Raw genomic sequence first — 23,675 nt, 5'->3', positions numbered from 1 at the left:
TGTTTGTTCACTTGATTTAAAAATTGGAGGCCAAATAAAAAATGAAAAGTGAAACTCCTTTGACCTTATGAGAGATCTGAAGCAGGAAAATATATGACTTTGGAAATGGGGTTGCAGTTGTTATGAAATTCTCCTGTCCTTTTTATGAGCTTTTTGGATGTGTTTATACAGACTAATCAGATTCCCAGAGACCTGTCCCTCACTCATGTGGACACTCTTAATACTTGGGCTCATATGTGCTGTGCTAGCTCAGGGGGAGCTCTTCACTCTGTGCTTCTTAGAACTCCTGTTGCAGGTGGTTTATCTTAGAAATAAAAGCTCAGGATGATGGCTGCCCTTTGGAAATTATTCTATAATTGGATGTACTGAGAGAGATTTTGTTTTGGCTAGGCTCAAGCATTATCACCTGGGAGCACTTAAAGTTGTTTGACAGCTGGAAAGGAAGTGACAGTGATTTCTGTTAACAGGAGGAGGTCTGAGCAGAGAGGTGTATTGAACAGCAGGGTTTCTTGAGCTGTGTGAATACCTGCTTGCTGCCCTACACTTCCTTCTGCCACACCCCTGCACAATGTTTTCAACACAAGGTCTCCCCTGGCTGCAGAGATAAACCTTTGTTTGGGAGGCAGGTGATCTCAACACACTTTTGAATCTGTGCTGTGCCAAGGCATGGCACCCTGGGGCTGTGTCCAGGTGGTGCTCTTGCTAATGCAAATGCTGGAGAGCTGGAGAATCTCCAGGGTTGTGAAAGCACTGCTGGTGTGCCTGGGGTGGCTGAGGACCATGGCAGGCTCTCTGGGCTTGCTCCCTCTGGAAGTTTTTGAGCTGTCCTGTTTCTGCAGTCCAAGTGACAGGAGAAGAGGCTGTGTGGCCTCTGGATGGTGTCTTCACTTCAGGTCTGAATCCTCAGACAGGGATGAAAAAATGCTGCCTCTGTCTTTGTTCCTGGAATTTAGGATGATTTTGGGTTGGTTACTCTCTGAGTTAGAGGAGTATCTCTGAGTATTTGGGTTTTCTTTGTATCCCCAAAATTCCTGCTTTATTTTCTTCTTCTTTCCTCCCTCCCCCACCCCCAAATCTTTGTGATGTTCAGAGAAAAGGGCAGCTCTTACTCTCATGTGAAATAATTTTCCTAAATTCTTATTTTTTAACTCCTCACATTACTACTAGAAAAGGGATATTCTTATACAAAAGAGAAATGAAATATGTAAATTGCTGTTATTTGGTTTTGGATATACATTTTTGAGTGTACTGGCAATTGGAAGGGATAAGAAGGGGAATAAAAACCTGTTGTACTGCTGTATTCCATCTCTGTTCTCTGCAGTGGCAGAGTCTCAGACGTGTTTCTTGTCTCACAGCCTATCTAGAAAGGACCTAGGAAGCACAAAGGAAAATTAAAAAAGTCTCCATTGGGAAATGTCCAATACAGCAAAAATACTGTTATAAACAGGTAATATTTAGCAATTTGCCAGCAGACATTATATTTGGCTTATAAAAACTCATAAAAAATTGATAAACCAAGTACCTCTAGTACTCCATTATGAAAAGAACCACACATACAGTGTGGGGGGGGGGAAAAAAAAGAGGAAAAGGGTGTGACTGCCAGTGGTGTGGTAAATCTCACCCTTGCTAACAAGGGAGAACCAATGCAGATCACTTCTTTAGGATGAAAATCCTGCTGAGCTTTCAGATCACAGGATGATTTAATTAAGTGATGGACTTCAGTAAATCCTTGGGGAAAATGGAAATGAGAAAGCTCAGCAGCGAGCCTCTAGATCCAAGCCTAAGTGCACAATGAATGCCACCCATCCCAGTGGGTGCCAAATTCAAAGCTGCTGGATTTCATCAGTATTTCATTGCACAGCTCTTAAGCTTGTAGGCCATTGTAGATTTTAAACAAAGCTTTAAGGGTGAAAAAAATTTGGCTCCAGAGTAGAAACTGCAATTTCTTGTTTATATCAGGGAAATGACAAGTGGTTACAGTCATACCAAGGGCAAACTCTGGATTTTTTTTGTTTCTCCTCTTAAGTATCATGTTTTAATCAAGTCTTTGCTATGATGAATATATTAATACTGGAGGGTTTGGTGCAGATGTTGAGGAAAAGGCTTGAAAGATTGAAAATCTGCTTAAAGATACCATTAAAATACATTATACTGAAAGAAAAAGGGTTTTGGGGAAGATATAGATAGTATGGTTCTCCAAGTTTATGTATTTGGGAAAAAAATAGGATTATTTCTTGTGGTGAAAACATGTGTTTCTCTGACAGTGCAAATGAAGCGTTTAAAAGGAAACCCAGCTTCTCCCATGTTGATAAAAACAACATAGTAAATTTTAAGGTAGAAATGAATGGGATTGTCTGCAGTTAGGTTTGGTGAGACACTAAGGCAGGTGGTGCCTGGCTTGCAGAGCATCACAGGGGGATCTCTGGCTGGATTCTGAGCCTCTGCTGGATGCTCAGCAAGGGCCAGTGTTTCTTCACACTGTTTGCTCCAATGCAAACCATCACTTGGATAAGTGCTCGAGTGAGGGGCTAAATGTCAGCTTCAGAATTTGCTCAAAAACAGGGTTTGCTAAAAATGAATCTGTTGACTTTTAAGCATTTTTCTGAAAACTTGAACACCAGCACACTGCCCAGAAGCATTTTGCAAGTTCTTCCAGTCCTCTCTGCTGCCTGCTGACTCCCCACCCCTCCGTGCCATTCTTGGGTTAAGGAAGCATGTATCATTCATCCCTTGATGCCAACAAATCTCCCCTTGGTAATAGAAGGCACAAAACTCTTCCTGCATCCCTGGTACGGGGTGGGTGGCTGCACCTTGCTGCCCTTGTCATAGTGTATGTTTGCATAACACAGTGATTGCTGCACAGGCTGCTGCCACATCCTCCTCTGTGCCAGACACCACTGGCCTGGGATAGTCACACCAAACCCTGGGTTTGGACTGGAAACTTGTCTTTTGAGCTGAAAACCAAATCTTTCTAATTTCATGATGAGTTGAGAGGCAGTTTTTAATAAAAACTTTGCAGTCACCCCACTGTAAACCAGTATTGCTTACCTGACCCAAACTTAGAGGATTTATTTGCCATAATTTTAAATAAGCACTTCCTTGCTGAGGGCAAGAGAGTCTCTGGGCTCCTGCACAGGAGGTTGAAGCCACTGGTGTTTGTGCCTGGTGTCTCCTGCATCTCAGTGCCTCTGACCTACACCTTGGGTTGCTTTGCCTCACTCTAAAGTTATTTTACCTGGATAACCTTCCTCCCTGCACATAGCCCAGGTCTCTAGGGCAGCTGTCCCTTAGCAGAGCAGCCACATTTTCACCCAGGTGATGCTGAGCTGTCATGAGATGACTCCAGCAGCAGTGGTGGGACCTGGTGTTATGTAAATTACACATGCCAGCCACAGTAACTGGGTTTTATTAGGTTTCTGCTGAATCCCTCTGTAAAGGTATTTTGAAAGTACTTTTTATTGATAGCATTACAGCCTGAGTTGGGCATCTCTCAAGAAGGTCCTTAAACCAAGAAATCCATGGATGACCTGCTAAAGCAGTACATAGAAAAATAGTATCTTTCAGACAATGTGTGTTTTGTGTGCCTTTGTGTGTTTTGCTGGCAAGTAACAAATCATTTATGCATTGGACAAGTTTAGAACCCCCAGGTAATATATTTCTGATTTTGTCACTGACATGTGATCCTTAAAATAGTTGCAGATGTCAGAGGCAGCTGGATCCACAAATACACTTGCTACTGTATTTTGTTATAATGAATAATAATAAAATATTAAGATTTTGGAGAGCCATTCCCCTGTACCTCAACAGAACCCATTATCATCTTTTCTAGTAGTCATTGCATGTTACTCTGGTCTCTGTCTACATTTCTGTACTTTAGTTCAATTTACTTGTCTCCTCACAAGCTCTAATCACATTTTGGGAGTTACATCTGTCTAATTATGAAAATCCCAATCAGGATCAATCTGAGGCCAGACAGCCCAAGTTTTTTTCAATTGTTTTATGTTGCTCCTGTGGATGGGACAACTCCTTCAGCAACAGGCCAGCATTGGCCCAGGACAAATAATATAAAATAATGATGCACATTGACCTGAATCTTCCCTTAACCTAGGAATTTGATTTCCCCACATAACCAAATCCCCAGGATTCCAGGGGTGATGGAATATGAGTACCACATACACACACATATGGTGGCCAAGCACTTCCTTCCTTCTTACAAGCCAGGGCTCCAGCCCTGTACTCTTGCAAGAGACACAGTAGTGGAGGGCTGCCTTCCTCTGGGTAAGACACACTAATTCTTAAATAATGTTAGGAAACAGCAAAAATGTGGTGGGCCTAAAGAACTGCTGCATAAGGAATGAAGGGGAGAAAGAAGGATCTTACTTTAAAATGTACAACTGGCAAGAAGAGAGCCCATCAAGATTCAGTGTCCTTCTGTTTCCTCTAAGTGAGGAGATTTATGCTGCAGCCTTGGTCACAGATTAGTGTCCCTCAATGTTTGAGGCATCCAGTGGAAACTCTCTCTGTGACCTCAGATGTCACAAAATAAATCATACTAATCTTTGCATGCATTATGGTGGAGCTAACTTTTTTTAAAATTGGTTTTATTCTCTAGAAATTTGGCTGCCAAGATTTGGGACAGGAACATAATTCTGATTTGTCAGGAATATAATATACTATCTGATTGAATTTTGCCAGAGGGAACATGTTCATGCTTGCCTGCATGTTACCAACAAACATTGTCACTGTGTGGGGGTTTATCCCCCAGTGGCTTTGTTATTGAGAACTAGTGAAGTATGGCATACAAATATTTGGATTGTAAAAAAACACCCTCACCTGAGTGCAGCTGGATGCATCAGGGTGATGCCAGTGAGCCACAGATGGGAATGTGAGTTATGCCATCCACAGTTTACACAGAGACCGTAGAATCCCACTTCTGGATGTATATAGCTTATAAATGCTACAGGGCATGCATATAACAGCTGAAGCTTTAAAGGTATTGATTTACATTCCTGTCATTGCTACTGCAATGTGACAGCAGGAATCTGAGACACTCTCTTTAACAATTGATTAGGTATGCCACAGCCCACAATACATATTTATCTGTCATCTCCCAGTGGACATTTATTTTAAAAATAAAGGTATCCTGGAATCACAGAATAGTTTGTGTTGAAATGGACCTTAAAGAACACCTAGTTCCAACCTCTCTGCCATAGGCAGGGGTACCTTGCACTAGACCAGGTTGCTCAAAGTCCCACCCAGCCTGACCTCGAACACTTCTAGGAGTGGGGTATCCACAGCTTCTCTGGGCAGCCTGTTCCACTGCCTCACCACCCGTTCACCCATGTGATTTTCTAGGGTAGGTTCCTTATTAATTCTCTGTACTTCAGGCAGATGCCCTTGACCAAAAGTTTCTGACTCTTGTGTTTGTGTTGGTTCTGATTTGGTATCTGGTGGGTGAGGCAGGGGGTGTTTCACACCCAAGCTCTGGGTCTGTCTGCTGCAGGAGCAGTAGAGGTGCCTTTGCTGTGGCTGTCCTGCAGCCTGCACTGTGGCTTAGCTCAAGTGGCTGCAGATGGTTCAGGTGGTATGTTGTGGTTTAGATTTGAGTAATAAAGGTTTCATTTCCATTTCACTAGCTCGTTGCATTTACAAGTCTTACTTCTTAAGTCTCCTGGTACTTCAGTGTATCAAAACAGCCACAGTCTGCTCACCCTCCATCCAGGTTATGCCATGAGCATCTGCCACCATTAAGCCCAAAGAGTGACTCTACAGCATTTCACTCACTGCAATCAGTGGCATCCATGATTTTCTTCTCCTTTGACCATGAAATTATGGCTCTCCAGATGAAGAAAAGAGAGCCCAAACAGACTACTGCACTAGAAATATAATTTAAATTAGAGATATAAGGTCTTCAGACTTTGAACATGTGCAGTTTTGCAATTATTTTTTAGTTTAGGAACCTTAAAAGCAAAGTAATATTTTGCTTCCAAAAAGTAAGGAAAAGAGAAGAAAAATAAGAAAATTGGTTTTTTTAATTATTTTTACTTGTATTTCTCTGTTATCTATGAAAAAAGAAAGGAATAGAAAGAATCACTAACTTGTCCCAAGTTTCTTTAGAAAGAAGAAAAACTACAATCTGTAGAATACTTCAAATTGGACATAAATAAGGGAAAAATACATGGGGCTCTCTACTGTTATTACTTGTACACTCACTCAAATGCTGTAGTTTTGTCATTTTGTCTCTGGTACTGAATGGGCTCCAAAAGGGAGAATCAAAGAAGCCCATGTCCTCTGGTACATGTTTTTAGAGGCATTCAAGAATTCACCAGTCAGTCTTCAGATAGGAGAGGCTGGTCAACTAAACTGTCATGTGCTATTGTTTTCTGAAAGTCAAATAATCAGTGTAATCTATTATACCTTAGCCTTTATGGGATATTTTTATATGTTATGTATGTTTTATGTGTATTTGTATACAATACACACACACATGCTTAAATATGTATGGGGACATATATTACATACATAAAATGTATCAAAAACCATGGGACAAGCACCTCTGTGTATGTATATTTACATATATTACACATATACATATATTATGTAAGTATACACATAATATTCTATTCTGTATTTTTATATTTTAGTAACTTACTTGTATGTATATGTACACATATATGGTGAACTACTGTTATTTTTTTGGTACAACTAACACTTTTTCTACCTCCTTTAGTGATTGCCACATGAGTTCCTCAAGGATCATGGACCCTAAGATGAGAGAGGCTGAAGTAGATGGAGAGGACAGTTCAGGTATAATTTCTCCCTTCCCCAGTGAATGAAAAGTGGTGTCACTTCTTGAGCTTCTATGCCTTAGCTCTGTCATAGAAGTGAATTTGTTTGTTTAGAGAATGCATTCTGCCTTTCTCTTCACCTGTTTCCAAGAGCCTTTACATATTTCCAGCATTTTCAGAGGTTTGAGATAAGATTTTTATAGCATCTTGGGACCAAGCTAACTCTTTTACCCAACAAGATCCAAGAGTGAGTGAAATCCTGATAGGGATGCCTCACAGTGCTGTCATATCAGCTTAAACAGGCCAGGCACAAGTTGTTGGAATTCTTGTGCAAAACACTGATTTAATTTGAAATAGTTTCCTTTACAGAGCTACAGCTGATCCTAATTTAGGTGTTTCCTCACTGAGCAGACTAGAATTGCTTTTCAAGATTATTACTTGATTCCTGGATGAATGCTTTGTGATCCATTGAATCTTGTAATTAGCATTCAAAATATTCTTGATGTATTATAAACCCAACATTTTAAAATTATTAGCCTCCCGACACTGTGCATTCACCTGTGTATGTCTTTTCTATATTTAAATTGGTTTTGGTAGCATTGCTCTTATCATCCCTATTTAGCTTGCTGAACAAAGGCAGTGAGTTTCCAAGTAATAATTTCTTTTTCATAATACCAGGCAGTTGAGACCAAATTTTTCCTTCACAGTTTAATTACCTCAAGAGGCAACTAGAAACTCTATTAGGAATAATTCTACACCACTGGTTATCTCTTATGTCTCATAAACACTGCAATCCATTCTCCAAGATAAAAATAGCTTCATACTATCAGTACAGTCTTGAAAGAAATTAATGCAACAGTGGACTGTGTTGCATTTTCCAAGAAAAAAAAAAATCCACTTATGCAAAAAATTATAAAGAAATGTTATTGTTTGAGAATTTGCATATGCTGCTGGTTGCATCTTCTTTATGTTTCTTCACTTAGGAAAGAAAAAATCAAAGTTCAAATCTTTCAAAAAGTTTTTTGGCAAAAAGAAAAGGAAAGAGACACCATCTCCTGTGAGCAGCAGTCTGAAGTTGTACCAGTCAACAAGTGATGTGGCAGCCTCTCATGACATGCGCATTAGTTACGATTCTGAAGATGAACTTGAGTAAGTCTTTGGACTGTCTGGTAAACAAATAAAAAATTGCTACAATGTTTGTAGATTAAAGGCACACCAAAATTGCCTCCTCCCCTTGTTCATAGTGCTATATTTTCAAATAGCTGCTTTTCCTAGGAAAGTACGAATCAAAGTGCTTGATGCAAGGCAAATCAGAAGGGAATTGGATGGGATGTAGCAAGAAATATTAATGAAAAAAATCTTTCATTTAATCATAAATAAGCCTTGGGTTATAATTTCAAAAGAATGTAATTCCCATCTTCAAAAATGAATTAGATAACCAGTTTATATACTACCAGGATTGTCTTATGCCCTTAAAATGTAGCTACTAAGGATTGTTAGAGAAATTTAGATGACTAACCATTTATGGCAAGGTTTGTAAAAAAGGAAGGAGTAATGGGATGACTGCAACTGAAATCAGCAGAATCCAGAGGCTCTGAAGCCTTTTTTCCCTCTGTATACACGGAGTTCATCTGACCAAAGGAAAAATGTCTGCATTTGAGTTATAGAACCACAGATTCATAGAATGGTTTGAGTTGGAAGGGTCTTTAGAGTTCATCCAGTTCCAACCTCTTTGTCATGGGCAGGGATAGTTAGTTACCAGCTGCCTTTTCTAATCAGGGCGAAGTCAGCATTACTAACAGATTGTGTCATACTTATGCCTGAAATAGGCTCTGGAAGTGCCTATATCTCCCCACTGAATGTAAACAGAAGCCTGGGGATAGCCACCTCAAATGTAAATAGATGCAATCTGGTGTCTGAAGTTACACCAGATGAGTCTCATCCTGTGTACCTCTGTGCCTCTGAAAATCTTGTCTTCATCCAGACATTGCAAAAATGTTACCCACTATGAAAAGTAACCATGAGAAACCCGGTCCAAACATTCAGATATGTCTCTGGATGGAGAGGTGGACTGAAGAGCTGCTTGGATAAAAAGCAAGTCTTTGCATTAGTGGATGTTGTACATCTCAGAACAAGCTTCCTGGTCCTCAAGCAAGGGGTGCTGCTGTGCCCAGGGATGGGAAAGGAAACCATCCCGGCCATTTAAAACGACATTACTCGATGTGGCCACCAGGAAGCGCCAAACAACCAAAATAAATTATTAACGATTAACTTTTCTTTTCTTTCTTTCTTTGATGGTTTGTTTTTTCTTTTTGCTTTCATGGCATTGGCAATAGTAATGTTAGTAAGCCCAGCCTGAAGCCCTTGGAGTTTTGGGCTGGCAGCACCAGGTGGTGTGTAGTGCTGTTGTTTGACAACTTATTTACAAGATGTGGATGGTGAGATTTTCTTTCCCCCATGTATGGTTTAACGAGTTCATATCTGAGTGGGTGCCATCTTTGGCTGTTTTGGCCATATTCCTGTGCTGTAACCCACAGGATTTTTGTATTATTTTTGCACTATTTGCATTAGTTTCTTAATATTTGGTTAGACAGACAAAGACCAGGAAATTATTTGAAAGGAAGGACAATTAATTTGAACACACTTAATCTGAGGAGACATGTAGGATACCTCTATTATGTGTCTGAGAGGGATGCATCTGCTAGAAAGAGGAAATGAGGATGGAATGCTGGGGTAAATGTGCCCATGCAATGACACTCCCTGTGTGGCTGCTGCCCTTGTTGAATATTGGTGCGTGTGGCACCACTGCAGCCCTGACTGGCACCTACTCTGCAAATTGCTGTAAATCTGTCTGACCTTGGAAGCATTGCAGAGATCACATTTGCACTTAGATAAATTGCTCTTCTAATGTCTCTAATGCATTAAGCAGAAGTAGCAGGCTTTCCTTCCTTCTGCAGCAAGAATGTAGATCAGCTCTTTCCTGCTATTGTTTTATCAAACATATTTATAGCAGCCACTATAAGGAAAAGGTTACTGTCTGCCATGATTGTTTATGTTTGTCTTCACAGTCTCTACCACAGTATCTAGGATCCAGAAATACAGTTCTTCTATCTTTTCTGCTCAATTAACTTGATAGTTACATAAACCCGAACAATTCTCTATTCTGCACTCATTTACCATTTCATAGATCCCTGATTTTAAAAATTTGAAAAAGGTACTCTTACAAAAAATGCTGTATTCACATGGTTCTTCTCCCTGCTCAGTCAGGGTAAGAGCTAAGCTGAGGAAAATGAGCACAAGAATCCTCCTAGCAGCTAGCTGTCTGTCTGTGGGCCTCCACTAGCATTCTCCTAAAGAAAGCAAGGTGCTCATATTCCACATGCACCATTTCCAAAAGGAGTTACCTAATGCATGCGTCAGAAGTAGGAAACAGAATATGAGAGAAACTGCCCACAAAGCATCTCCCACTTCCTCTAACTAGACCACAAAGATTGTCCATGCACAAATGTTTCCCACAGGCTCATAAGAGAAAATCTGAGGGATCTTGATATAGAGCACAGCATCTTTTAAGGATTTATGCAAAGGTTTCCATGTGAGGACTACATTGCCTGAAATGTTTCTGCTAATGATCTCTATGGCAGAGATATATTAAATGCTGTACCACTTTTAGATAGCAAAAGGTACTTTCTGTGGTAATGGTCACTCATTTGCAAGACATGTTCTTACTTTAGCGAGAAGTCTCAGTACAGACTCCTTTATGTGAACTCCATTTTGCACCTGGGCTTGCCTGTGGCACTGTGACACCACCCAGCTGCTGGCTTCCACCCCAGGGGCAGTAGCTTTTTCCATTAGACATAACTCATCTTCTGGGGTTAAACTTGATTCAGTTTGTTAACATGACAGATAACAGCATTTACAATTTGTTTTGTTTTGTTTTGTTTTGTTTTTAAAGGTGTTACTTAGTTTATCCTGAATGGCTGTATTCATGGAGAAGTGTGGAATCTTGTTTTTGATGTATGCTGTGAATTCCTGTCTCCCATTCCACATTCAGTAGACCACTTGAGTTAAGAGAAATGGCCAAAGAAGTGTGCATGTTTTCACTCATTTGTTATATTATTCTAGGACACATAAAGGCATTATGGGAAGCAGAGCTTTGTCACATGATAGCATTTTCATCCTTGAGACTGGGCAAGAGCCTGCAAGGCCAGTAAGAGTGTTTTCTCAAGAAAATGTTTCTGATCGGATTAGAGCTTTACAGGTAATTTACACAACATATTTTTTTTTCAAATGCAAGAGAGAGGTGGAATGTCTTTCAGGCTTGATTTTTTTTTTTTAATAGTAATTTTAGTTGAATGTTTGATTAGTGAGTAATATCTGTCTGCAGTTTACATCAAATGTTGCATTCGTTAATTAGACAGCAGTTTCCTGTCTTGGTTCTACATAATAATAGCTGAAAAATGGGTAGTTTATTTGACTCCTTAAGAGAATGTGTAAAGTCAGATGTCCTGGGCCCTGGATCATTCATTTGTGAAGTTGAAAGAATGATAACTCATTGACCTTAGCTAGAAAAAATGTCCTGGGGAGTCCTCCATCACTATCATAAGCTAATGTATTTTATGCCACGCTGCAGCTGAAGCTCCAGCCTACCATGAAATTGGGACCTCCACCTCCCTTTGGGCTTCATGCAAAGCGAACAGAGGATGCTGGGACCAGTTCTGAAGATGATGGATTACCCAGGAGCCCTCCAGAAATGTCTTTGCTTCATGAAAGCCTAAACTCAGGCATGAGAACAAGAGTGAGTACTTCCAGTGTTGACAAAAATAAGTGTTTAATGACTTGTTCTACCTATATGTGGATGGCAGAATAAAGTATTGGTTTAATGTATCCCTATTTTACCTCTGAGCAATTCAGAAATACCTTACTCAAATTGGGAAAACACACTCTCTCTGTAAACAGCTACTTAGAATCTGTGTTCCTGTTAAAACAGAAATATCACAACAGAAAATGCCGAACTAGGAAGAAAAGTATGTGATTGTGTGCATGCATGGGAATGCTGTGGTTTTTTATAGAGACTACAAAGAGCTGCCAGGCATAAAAAAAAGGCTGAAAAAATCTGTATTCCACCTTGAGTGTGTTGATAAGAGAACTCTCTAATGTTCTTCTAAGTTGTCATTGGAAAAAGAAACATGAAATAATATTTTTTTTAAATGATAGTTTTGTTAGACATTATTTCATTCTTTATCTGCACGTCTTACACTTTATGTTTGCAGTGCCCTTGCTAATCCCTAAGACTGTAGAGAAAAATAACTTACACTGTCAGTACCTTTGTGCACTTTGTGTAGATGGTTTCTGCGATTATATCCACCTTGTTTGTCATCTTTTACTGAATCTCTTCCTCATTCCATCCCACAGTTCTCTGACTCTCACAAGCACCTTAGCTCTTTGAGTTTAGCTGGAACAGGCAGTGAAGAAGAAGAACAGGTAACTTCTGCCAAATGTATTAAGGGACAAATAATTACCCACAGTAATTTTTAAAATAAATATAAAAATATTATTTTGTTGCCTATCTGCTGTAAAAAACAACTTTGTATGCATGTAATTGCCTGCCTGTCTGTTTGCTGTTTTAATATCTGTCTAATGTAAAAACCTATTGTTTATTATCAACATAATTCTGATGCAAATTGATAATAATTAATGTCTCTAGAAAAACTCATATCCTTTAGCAAACTTTATAGACATTTTTTAATCTTCAAGCACAACCAATCAGATTTAGACACTGACAGACACAGTGTCTGTTTTTTCAAAGATGGGAAATTGCAGTAAAGACTGCTTGAGTTACATGCATAGGATAAAGAAGAAAGGTTATTGAAGAGATGGAAAGCAGGTCCAGATCCTCTGAAATCTGCCCAGACCCTGCTTTAATTGCAAAGTTACTTTACACTGACACAGAAAGTGTTTGCCTGGTGATAGTGGCTGACATTGCTGCTTAGGAGTCTGAGTTCAGCCTTCAGTTAGATTCTGGCTATGAATTTTGCTGAAGTGATGTTTTTCAGAGCTCAAGTATAGGCATATGGATGACTTTCTTCAATCAGCAGCTAGCCGTTCTAGCTGATTAAAGGGCTGTTTTGAAAAGCTCTGAAGAGTCCCTTTTAGCTGTCCACAGCTGGAGTCATCGTGGAAACAACACAGGGGGTAGAGGGAAGAGCATTTTCTAGAAATAGGAGGAGGGGTGGAGGGAAATTGCAGAAATGAAATAGAGAAACTAGTCCTGAGCTGACCATTTCTTGGTAATTATGCAAAATGTATTTCAGGACCAGCTGCAGCAGGGCTCAGCAAAGATTTCTGGCCTTACTTCGTAGATTCCACATGAAGCTGTTTGATAAAACTCCTTATATACAGTGCAATATTAATATTTTTAAAATAAAACCAACAGAACTCATGAAGGAAGTATTTCTTGAAAGCTGTTATGGGCTCACTGTAATTGTGCCCAGTCCAGATGCATGTTTGCTGAAAGAGGATTTATGTCTCTCTGTTGTTCCATTAACAATACTTTGTGACTCACTTGCTGACTCCTGAGTCGTGGCAGTGACTACACACTTCCACACGCCCTATCATTTAGCTCAGAGTTCTCTTCATCCCATGCCAGTTTGAGAGTGCAGCCAGAATGCAGCTCCATCCCAAACCACAGGATCTACTACCTGGCATTTCAGAGAAATTAGCCCTGCTTCTAGAAGTCAGAGGAGACCAGTTCACAGGGCTGAGGAATTTTGCACAACCCAGTCCTGAGGTTTTGGGCAGCAGTGACACCTTGCTGCATCTTGGCAGCTTTTCTGGACTGAAGAAAGGAATAACAGCTCTCCTGACTGGGCGTTGGGGATGGGGTTTCCTCCTGGCCCCCCCACCTTGTGCCACCCAGCATGACCAGCTGAAGGCTGACTGAGCCATGTGTACATGAGATTTGGAAAAAGAGAGTCTGCTAGTTGTTCCTTTCTCCAGTAGGCTTTGTCAAAGCCAGACTTTGTGGGACAAACAATTTCTGCAGCCGGTTCAGAGCTGGCATTCACTAAGGCTGCTGAAATTTAAGTAAGAAACCAGATTTTGGATTTTCTGGTGTAATGGCCAACACTGAGCACTGCCAAGGAGAAGACATGCAAAGTTCTCAAGGAAAAGCAGAAGCCAGAAGAAAGGCAGGCAAATAATGACGTGCTTTGAAAGAGAACATGTGCTGTGTCTTTATCATGGAGCAGAAATGTCAATGTATTCACAGTTAGGTACTAATGTATAATGCAGCCACCTATCGTTTGTTGTACATTAGTCATGTCTGACTACTAGACTGCAGATACTGTAGAGTTAAAATTAATGAGAGCATCCATTATTCAGCATGTCTGAGCTACCTGCTTTTTCTTAAGTAGAAAGTATGATTAGAAGGTGTGGATCCAGCCTCTGCTAAAATCAATGGGAGTTTTCCCCTGACTGTTGAGCAAGCTGTAGCAGGCCCTTACTACACTACACTACACTACACTAGAAAGTATCTTTGGGTTGCAGTGCATATTGCAGAATTCTACTTGCAGAAAATGCTGATGCTTTTTCCCCTCCCAAAATAAAATGAACACCAACCTGCCCTGCCCTTCTCCCATCTAACCTCCTTAGTAAAATACCACTTCCAGAAGAAAACAAAGAAGAATGCCCACAGAAGAAAAAGTGACAAAGGAGGAAATCTCCTCCAAAGAAATGTACCAGAATTTCAAGCTTACAAAGGGAGTCCTGTCATGAGTTGTCAGAGGTCATGTTAATGCTGAGACAGATAGTTTGGAAATACCATTTTGCCTATTTGCAAAACTGAATCTGAGAGAAAGGAGGAACCCTTTGTTGAGTAATTTTTAATGAATTTTCCAGTGTTTTTTTTGCATCATCCCTGGAACTAAGGTAGTTTTTGGTGAAGCTCACAGTCAAGCTAAATCCCAGCTTTATGAAAGTGTAACACCCCTTGCAGCATTCAGGAGCTGTTTCTGGATGGGTTGTTGGCCTCTAGCAGGAATTATCCATCACTTCCTTCCAGAATAGTCTACTAATGAAACTTTACATTTCCAGTAAATGCAGATACAAGCACATGAGCTAAAAATGCAAGCTGACTTAAGTGTCAATGCCACTAATTTTTAATTATTTTGTCTTTGGGAGGGTATTGAAGAATTGCAAGAAACAATTGTGGGTAGGAGCCTAGACAAAGATGCTGGAGGACAGATCCAGAAAGGAAAATCGCCCTTTAGGTTGTATAACTGAGTGCACTTCATAAATCTGTTTTCTAAAACATGCTGGCCATGTATTTGTGTGCTTAAGATCTTCCAGTTAAATGGGATTTGCTCCTTCCCACTGGACTGTATATCATAATATTCAAACAGCTAAAAATGCAGAATTGCTAACGCCAGTAGTTCACATGCAACATTAGGAAATGCAATGTATTTTAAAGAAATTGCAAAAAGAAAAAGATGCAAACTTAAAGTGGTAATAAATGTAACTACTTATTTGTAGAATTGTTATTTTTGTGTTTCTGTTTCTTTGTTAGATTCTCCATTTGGGGATTTTTTTTATTTTTTCAGATGACATTGGGTTCTTCAAGTAGATCTCGCTCTACAGACGGACAGCTGTTCACTAGGCATGGAAGTACCAGCACTGAGTCTCCCCGGACATCATCTGACAGTACCATCTCCCCTACAGCCAATTTTGACACTCCACCTGAGCTTTCTGCTTTCCTGGATAATTCTGCTGCTAAGCACAAGCTTTTAATAAAACCCCGGAACCAGAGATCCAGTAGAATGAGGAAGTTTTCTCAGGTACATGTGAAAATAAAGACTGTCACATTTGACACAAACCTAGAAAGTTCTTACTGGACTTTGCACTTCAAACTCAGACATGATAAAGTCAGTTTGCTGCATAGGTATTTCATTGGGTTTAATAGCTGTTATCTGACAAGCATCTGAAGCAGACACTAGGAACAGATTAAATATTACGAGTTTACCTGCTAGCTTTTGATGCAGCAGTTTATGCAACAATTTCTTCTTAAATTCACTGTGCAATACAATTTAGTATCCTGTTGTGTTGCAGAAGTTGGACTGACTGCTGCATTTCTTACTTAAAAGAATTTTTTAAGTGTTATGATGAACCTGTGTACTTTTCCTAATCTGGAATATACTGTAAAATCTTGAGTCTTTGGGAGACTACACATGGGGAAACTGTTTTAATTTCCAAAATACAATTTGTCTTACATTTTCAAAAAGTACAGAAAGAGTAAGTTTTGGCCTATGAATTGGAGCCAAATTCTGTACATTTAGACTGTTCTAAATTCAGACCTCTTTCTGTCCCAAAATCTGCAAATCTTTTACAAGCCCTACAGAGATTTAAAGTAAGTCTTAAATGAAAAAAAAAGAACGAATCCACAATAAAAACAAACGTGCATACTATTTTAAAAAGGCTATTAAAAAGTATTTTTAAAAAGTCTTTTTTTTCTAAACCACCCTTCTAAACACCATTTGCCTGATCCTTTGTCGTATTTTGTGAAGCTTGGTTTTTCTTTCTTTCTTTCTTTCTTTCTTTCTTTCTTTCTTTCTTTCTTTCTTTCTTTCTTTCTTTCTTTCTTTCTTTCTTTCTTTCTTTCTTTCTTTCTTTCTTTCTTTCTTTCTTTCTTTCTTTCTTTCTTTCTTTCTTTCTTTCTTTCTTTCTTTCTTTCTTTCTTTCTTTCTTTCTTTCTTTCTTTCTTTCTTTCTTTCTTTCTCTCTTTCAGCACTAAAGTTTTCAGCTTTTACTGCAGTATTTCACTTTATTGTTTATGGGCTTTTCAGTGTTTTAAATACCATAAAACCATTAATTTGGCAGGTTTATTATCAGAAATATTATTCCCTCTGTCTCAAAATATTACTAGCTGATATTCTGTATTTCTCCAAATCTGTGAGTGACCTTTCAGCTCGGTAGAACACCTCTGTGAGCAGCACAATGATGAGGTCAGTTATTTAGAAAAAACACATAAAGCAGTAATTCTCTGATCAATCCTTCTCTTCCATTCTAACATGGTTACTAAAATATGATTGCTTTGTTCAGAGTCCCTATAAACTGACAGCTGACAGAGCCCTTCTGGATTCCCATGGAGAGTGTTCATATGTTTTGATAATACAAATTTTTAAATTTCCTCGCCCAACTCTGCCTGTGCACCTTGCTCCAGGCTAACTGATAATCTTCTGCTTTTATGTTCTCATGTATATGGATTATGAATGCAGGTGGCATTGCAACTGGGTTTTTTTTGTAATTGCATTTGCAAAACAAGAAGTAGGCACCCTAAAATATCTTTTAAGTGCAGTCTTTGTGTTCTTAGAATTAGGGCCTACATCCAAAGTATATATTTACCCAACAAACTATGGTGAAACAGTGAGCTAATACAGGCTCCATATGAAAAGGCATATTCAGCAGCTCAGTATGTGCTTTCAAATAATCCTGTGTATTTAGCCAGTCCTCATATCAAGTTTAACCGCAAGACCTCACAGATAACTACATATGAATTTGCCAACTTTTTAACTAAATATGAATTTATAAACCTTTATCAAATCATTTAACTCAAAAAAAAAGAAGACTTTTACTCAAAGGAGGCAAGGCTGTAATGCTGTATGACAGTGGGACTAGACACAAGAATGCCATACGGGGCAGATACTCAGCTGGAATGGAGTGTCATAACCAGATGGATTTGTTAGACTTTTGCTCTTGCTTCTATGTACCCTTTCCTCTTCAGAATCATGCTTCAGGAAGAATGGGTTGTTTTATTTTTAATGCTATTACGGAGTAGTAAAATACAAAGAGACAGATTTTTCTCTTTCAAGTGTTGCTTTTTGCCCAAGAGCAGTACAACGTAGGCAGTATGCTCTGGAGAATCAATTGCCAAGGTCAGTCCAATGGCCATTGTTCTGGTAGACTTCCCATCCACAAAGCCATGAAAACACTAGTTGTGCATAAGGAAATGTCACACATGGCTTTTATATTGGTTAAATGCATTATTCCAGGATCTGCTTAATTAAAAAAAGCATCCAGTCTCTAGGTTAAGGAAACTGCAAGCTCAGCACTGGAGGCTGAAGTATTGCCTTCCTCTCAATTACTTCAGCTGTAAATGTAATGATGAATAAGAAAAAAAGTGAAGCTGAACATGATGATGGAACTTTCTGAATTTCTTTTTTACAGAAGACCCAGTCTGAATCTCTGACTGATTTGAGCTGTACCCCAGAGGAAGAAGAAGAGGATGATGCTGTATTCAAGCCCAGCAATAAAGAACTGCCATGCAGCACAGCTGCAACTCAGAATGTGGCTTCCTGGCCAAAACCCAGAATGCCTGAGGACTTCCCCCCTGCTTTGAGACCTGTGATGACTCAGCCTGCTTCCGAGTCTGCTGTTGGACAGGAAACTCTGCTACCAGAGAATAAGCCAGAGGACTGCCAACCAACACTGGAAATGACATGTCAGGAGTCTGAGCCCTCACTGCTGTCAGAAGGCAAAGACTCTGCAACTTCTCCCTATTCCAGTTCAGATAGAGAAGTACAAAACCCAGAAGATTCCTCAGAAACACTGGTTCTATTGTCTGGGGATGTGTCAAATGTTGTAAATGAAGAAAATAAGGAGTTGCCTACTGTGTTTCCATTAAACAAATTACCTTCTGAAGAAAATATTTCAATTACTAAGAGTAGTGTTGTTTTCTTGGGAAGGTCAGAAGAAAATAAACAAAAGGATTATCAGGTACCTGTGGAAATGCCCTGTACTAAAGGGGCAAACAAAGAGTTTACTCTATTGTCAGAGTCCAGCAAGGAGTTTTTCATGGGTTCTTCCCAGCCCACAGACTCATTCCATGTTTCACATTCTGCTTCTTCAATGCAGATGGGATCATCTACTTTCTTCTCTGTAGAGAAAATAAAGACTGCACAGGAGGCAGCTGCTTCTGATAAGGAGAACAGCCAGTCACTGGTCCACAAGGAGGAACCATTGGGGAAGAAAGCTGAAAAGGCTGTCAGTGAACTCAATGCCTTCAAAAAGTTTTCTGTTTCCTCTGCACGGGAGAGACCAAGCACTAGAAGCCTGTATTTCCCAGAAAGATCAGAGTTGGAAACCCCATTAAATACTGGATTCTTCCTCTCCAAAGCAAAGGTCTCCTCAAGAAATGAGAAGCAGCAGGAAGACTTCCAGAAGGGACCAGATACAGACGAGGAAAAAAGTAACAGCAAAAAGGAGACTTTGCTGCCAGAGTCCTACTCTGAGAACACAGGCCAAACTACAGAAATTTTGGCCAGTTATGTTTCCCCAGCTGTTGATGCAGTACCAATGCCAAGCAATTCTTCAGTGGTATCTCAGAATCAGCCAAGTTGTAAAGATAAAAGTCCTTTTCAAGTGAAACTTAGGTCCACCTCACTGTCCTTGAACTTTGGAGACAACTCACAACCAGAATCAAAAGGGATTAAAAGATACAGTGCAGAATTTAATTTAGAAAATGAGGGATTGACTTCCTTTCTAAGAGGTGATAAGTCAGAGATCAGAAAAAGAGCCAATACAAATACTGGTGATTCTTTAAATGAAAAGATCAAACCCAAAGCAAAGTCCTCTGAACAGCTTAGTAGCAAACCTCCATTGCCTAAAAAGCCAGTGTTGCAAAGCATAAGCATTCCAAACACTACTGCAAGCAAGGAGAAGCAGGACAAAGCTATTCACTCTCCTGAGTCCAGAAATGAAGACAGAGACTTGGAGAAACAGTCAACTTCTTGTAAAGTGCCTGGTAAGACTCCCACAATTTTATAAAGTTACCTTCACTTGCCAAAAGTGTTCTTACCTGTGAGAGAGCATGAGGAAGCACTATTGTGTCTGCCTGGTGAGTGTGAACTGATGGCTCTGCCTTCAGTGATGTTGCTCCCTTATTTTCCCTTGCTGAAAAGATTGTCAGAAAGACAGCAGGGAAGAAACTGCAGAGAGAATAAGATATTTTTACCTCTGATTTTTGAATTTGAGAGTATTGTTTAAAGGATGTTTAAAGTGACACTCAAAAAATAAAGTACACTAACACATATTAGAAAACAGAAATATCAAGCCACTAAGTGTCTGCATTTAGAGCTGCTGCATTTCAAAATCCAAGACCAAATATTAAAAGAGGTGTCCTGTGCAGGATGAGTGACTTAGATCTCTAGACCTTCTTTTTCACCATGGCATTGAGGCAGAAATGCAATGAGGCCCTGTTGCTGCCTACCATGTTAAATACACCATTTATTTATTGCCTCCTGTGAGCTTTTCTTATTCATTTATTTATTTTTATCATTTCTCATTCCTTTTTTAAAACAAAAATTAACAACCCTGCAGCTTCCTGGGGTTTAAAGCTAGGAGAGACCACAAATTCATGTCTACTGGAGATTGTTATATTTCACCCTGTTCTCTGTGTTATATAATTGGATTAAAGATATTAAAAAAAAAAAAAAAAAAAAAAGTTAGACCTCTGGAGACTAATATACTATGGGCCACAGGCAGAGAACAGAAAAGACTGGAAGTGGCACTACTGTCTGAGGTCTTTGCAATGACAGTAAACAAGTTAGGTGAAGCACACTTAAGCAGTTCTAGCAGGAGACCTCTGGTCTCCAGAGAACAGCCAAGAGGAAAAACAAGGAATCTTTAGGTCTTCTGATATGTGGAAGAAAAGTCTTCCCTGGCCTGGACTTGTCTGTTAAGAATGTGAGAAGGTGCTGGCCAAGCAAATAATAGGCTGTCTCTGAGTCATTGCAGAGCTTCCCCCCATCAGGTTTCTCTTCTGTGATTGGGGTCAGGCTCTGAGCTTTGGAGTAGGGAAACACCAAGACAGAACAAGATCTTAGGGCACAGGAGACCACTTGTCCTCTAGGGTGACAAAAGTCTCTTCCTAGCCCCAGAGGTAACTTGCTGATTCTCTGAGTGACATCTGATTCTATTGTCCTCTGCTGCAGCATCACAGACATTTTTGCAGGACTTTGGCCACGTTCAGTTTCCTGTTCTCCCTGCCATCATAAAGGAGGGGATTCATTCAGATCCACAGCTGGATGGGGTCCCGACAGCCATCCAGTCAGAGCCTCCCCACCACCTGCAGGCAAGGCAGGATGTATCTGTATAAATATATAGATATGTATATAATCCAAACACTCACTTTAAAGGCATTTTCCTCTCTGTGCTGCCTTGAGTAGTTGATTATTTGTAGTGATGCCCACATCTCTGATGGACTGAGATTTTGGAGGGGATCATAGTGGGGCAAGAGAGGAGAAGAGAGCATAGCAGGGTTGTTCTGGCAGGGTATGGAAGAGGGCAGTGGTAGAACCAGAGTTCCCTTACACAGCCCATTATGACACACATCCTATTGCTGAGTCCCAGAGTGCCTGCAGATGGACTGGAATGTCTTCCTGCAGTGAAAGACAATGAGTGTTGGAGAAGGAAGAGGGGGAAGAAATTAAGCCAGGGAGCACATTTCTCCTCCAGGCTTCTCCTGTGGCTGCTCAGCCCTAGGATGAAGGAGGCTCTGCCCTGAGATGCAGGACTGCCCTCTGCAAAATAGGATCTGTGGGTGAGAGTTATGCCTTTGTCTCCCTGATAGAGATGCATGCACCTGGAGTTTGGAACAGGGTTAAGAAATCCTGCTCTGTTCCCCTCCTCCTGAGAGTCTGACACCAAATCTGTACAGCCTCAGGTTGTTTAAAATGATGGTTCAGATTGGTCTGTGGTTTTCTTCGTTATCTACTGCCTTCTTTAGACACCTGACCAAACACCTGTTTGTGCTAAATTGCCACATCAGCCTGACCTGGCCATCTGAAGTCATGGGTGTGCTCACCTCCTCTGAGTGCCTTGGAACTACACCAGCTTTATTGGGAAAAATTGGACAGTGACCTCAAAAATTATGTCCCTCTGTGAGGCACAGGAGAATCATGGGATGCAATGAGGACCAAGCAGGGTAACAGCCCTGCCCAAACATCATTTAAAGCTCTTTGAAAAGTTTCCCTCAGCTCAGTGAGTCAGGACCTTATCTTTGCAACTGCAAACAGGAGAAATCTGACAAACACAATCAATACAGCCCCTCGTGGATCATCTGTGTCTTATCTGTGTCTGACCTCCAGATCTGTCTGGACACTCCTTTTTTTTCCCTTACACCCACCCAGCCCTCTCCTAGCCCTTGAGTTCATCAGCCTTTTCAAAGAGCTGTGGTCATCATCAGGAGACAATTTATGCTGTCGGAGAATTTCTTCCCACTGCATGTTAGGAATTCTGTGTGCTGAACAAGGAGACAAGCTGTGAGATGGTGATACAAGGGGATGCAGTTCCCTTCTCATGTACACTCGTTTCAGAGAAGTCAGTTTGCTGCATTACTGAGGTCAGCAGGAGCAATGGGCTTCATTCAGTTCACATTTTAGCTTTTCAGCACTCTCAGTATCAAAGGAACAGGAGAGCTGATGTGATGCTGGCTTACCACACCAGGTGAAAGCTGCACTTCTGCTCTTCAGAGCTTTCTGGGGAGCTTTCTGGGGAATTAGTGAGGGGTTGCTTTACCTCTCTCAGGCTGCAAGGAAGCTCTTTAATGTCTATGTGAAATTAGTCACCTCAGGAGAAGTAATTTTTAAGTCTCTAGTGCTAAAGGCACAAGTCCTTGCAAGATTTAAAAGGTTAAGCTGTGTTGTTTGGAGTTGATACACTTTGCTATAAATCCTGTAAAGGGCAGAAATAATTACCATATGCTAACAGGTTATTACAACAGCGAAACCATAAGCAACACTTGTCTGAATCTGCATATTAGGATAAACAAAAATCAGCAATTGAGGAGCTGTAGTGGGGAGACAACCTCTGAAAAGTGAAAAAGAGTTCAGGGAAGAACGATGAATGTTATGGTGTATGAAATTGGTGTGTATTGTCTGGAAAATACAGGCTCTGGAATGACAAGAGAAGTGTTTTTCTCTACATCAAAAAGACATTGCTTTAATGCTGTCCTGGCTACAGCTGAAAAACAAGCTGTCTCTTTCCCCCCCCCCCCTCCCCAAAAGAAGTTGCTTTCTCAGTTGTGTCAGGCTATTTTGCAACACGGCTGTTTTCCAGCAGTAAAATAGACTTTGATGCAAACAGCATTTTCTTGTGTAGAAGAGACTCTTCTGGCATTGGTGGTATAGATCCAATCAAAGGCCAAATACCTCTCAGAGCAGCTTAGAGAAGAAAGAAATGTCAGAAATATATAACCAGATCTTTAGAATAGCTTTGTCTGAAATTAAGGAATTGGGTGTGTATACTGAGATGAATGCATGTAGTGCTTTAATGAACAAAGGGAAATATGTAGGCCATATATTCTAAATGCTATATGCATTTGTAAAGCCCTTCTTAAAATAACTGGAGTTTTATAAATGAACAAAGATGCAACAGTGTGGAATTAAATATGCATGCATAAGCAGTGTTATAAAACAATGACACTTATATACAGAGGGTGTTATCTCCTATCTCCCTGTGTAAAGTTGTTTGGATTAGTTTTGAGTATGTTTGCTTTTAAAACACTCAGGGAATCCACAAGCTAGCTTTGCTTGCTGTTAGTGGTTTGACTTTCAAAAGATTTTAAATTCTGGCTGTGACCTTTTGCCTGCACACATGTACAGCAAGAATAACCACTCTTTGCAGTCCTTGCAGGCATAAGGTTTCCAAGTATGAGACTTCTATGTCATAAAGAACCTCTGCTACAATTTGTGTGCACAGAGGCTTTTAGATGTAAAGAAAACAGGTCTCAGATTTAAAGAAATCTGAGGCCATCTCTAAAAAAGACAAAGTTAATCCCTAAATCTCAGGGTAATGGTAAATGTGTCTTTGCTGTGTTTATCCATATAAGCAGCACAC

General features: G+C 40.1%; 1 protein-coding gene and 1 long non-coding RNA gene across 8 annotated transcripts in view; one reads left to right on the top strand and one right to left on the bottom strand.

The window, feature by feature from the left end:
- CRACDL (CRACD like) overlaps positions 1-23,675 on the top strand; it is a 62,917-nt gene that overhangs the window by 30,457 nt on the left and 8,785 nt on the right. For 5 of the 7 annotated variants that reach the window (XM_079300137.1, XM_079300136.1, XM_079300139.1 and 2 more), the window contains 7 exons: positions 6,731-6,807; positions 7,772-7,937; positions 10,911-11,046; positions 11,419-11,583; positions 12,201-12,269; positions 15,386-15,619; positions 18,006-19,581. In XM_079300137.1, the coding sequence (XP_079156263.1) occupies positions 6,731-6,807; positions 7,772-7,937; positions 10,911-11,046; positions 11,419-11,583; positions 12,201-12,269; positions 15,386-15,619; positions 18,006-19,581 (2,423 nt within the window). Of the gene's footprint in view, positions 1-3,469; positions 3,648-6,730; positions 6,808-7,771; positions 7,938-10,910; positions 11,047-11,418; positions 11,584-12,200; positions 12,270-15,385; positions 15,620-18,005; positions 19,582-23,675 lie in introns of those variants that run through there. The other 2 variants (XM_079300141.1, XM_079300138.1) reach the window with 2 other exon arrangements.
- On the bottom strand, positions 7,840-21,344 carry LOC306799483. The gene is made up of 4 exons (XR_013773605.1): positions 20,968-21,344; positions 19,636-19,730; positions 12,103-12,240; positions 7,840-7,943 (listed from the first exon to the last, which is right to left on the bottom strand). It is a non-coding gene; the product is annotated as an uncharacterized lncRNA (long non-coding RNA).

Source organism: Erithacus rubecula, assembly GCF_903797595.1.
Source record: "Erithacus rubecula genome assembly, chromosome: 1".
NCBI lineage: Eukaryota > Metazoa > Chordata > Aves > Passeriformes > Muscicapidae > Erithacus > Erithacus rubecula.
Note: the sequence above shows the minus strand (reverse complement) of the source record. Positions and strands in the feature narration are given on the sequence as shown.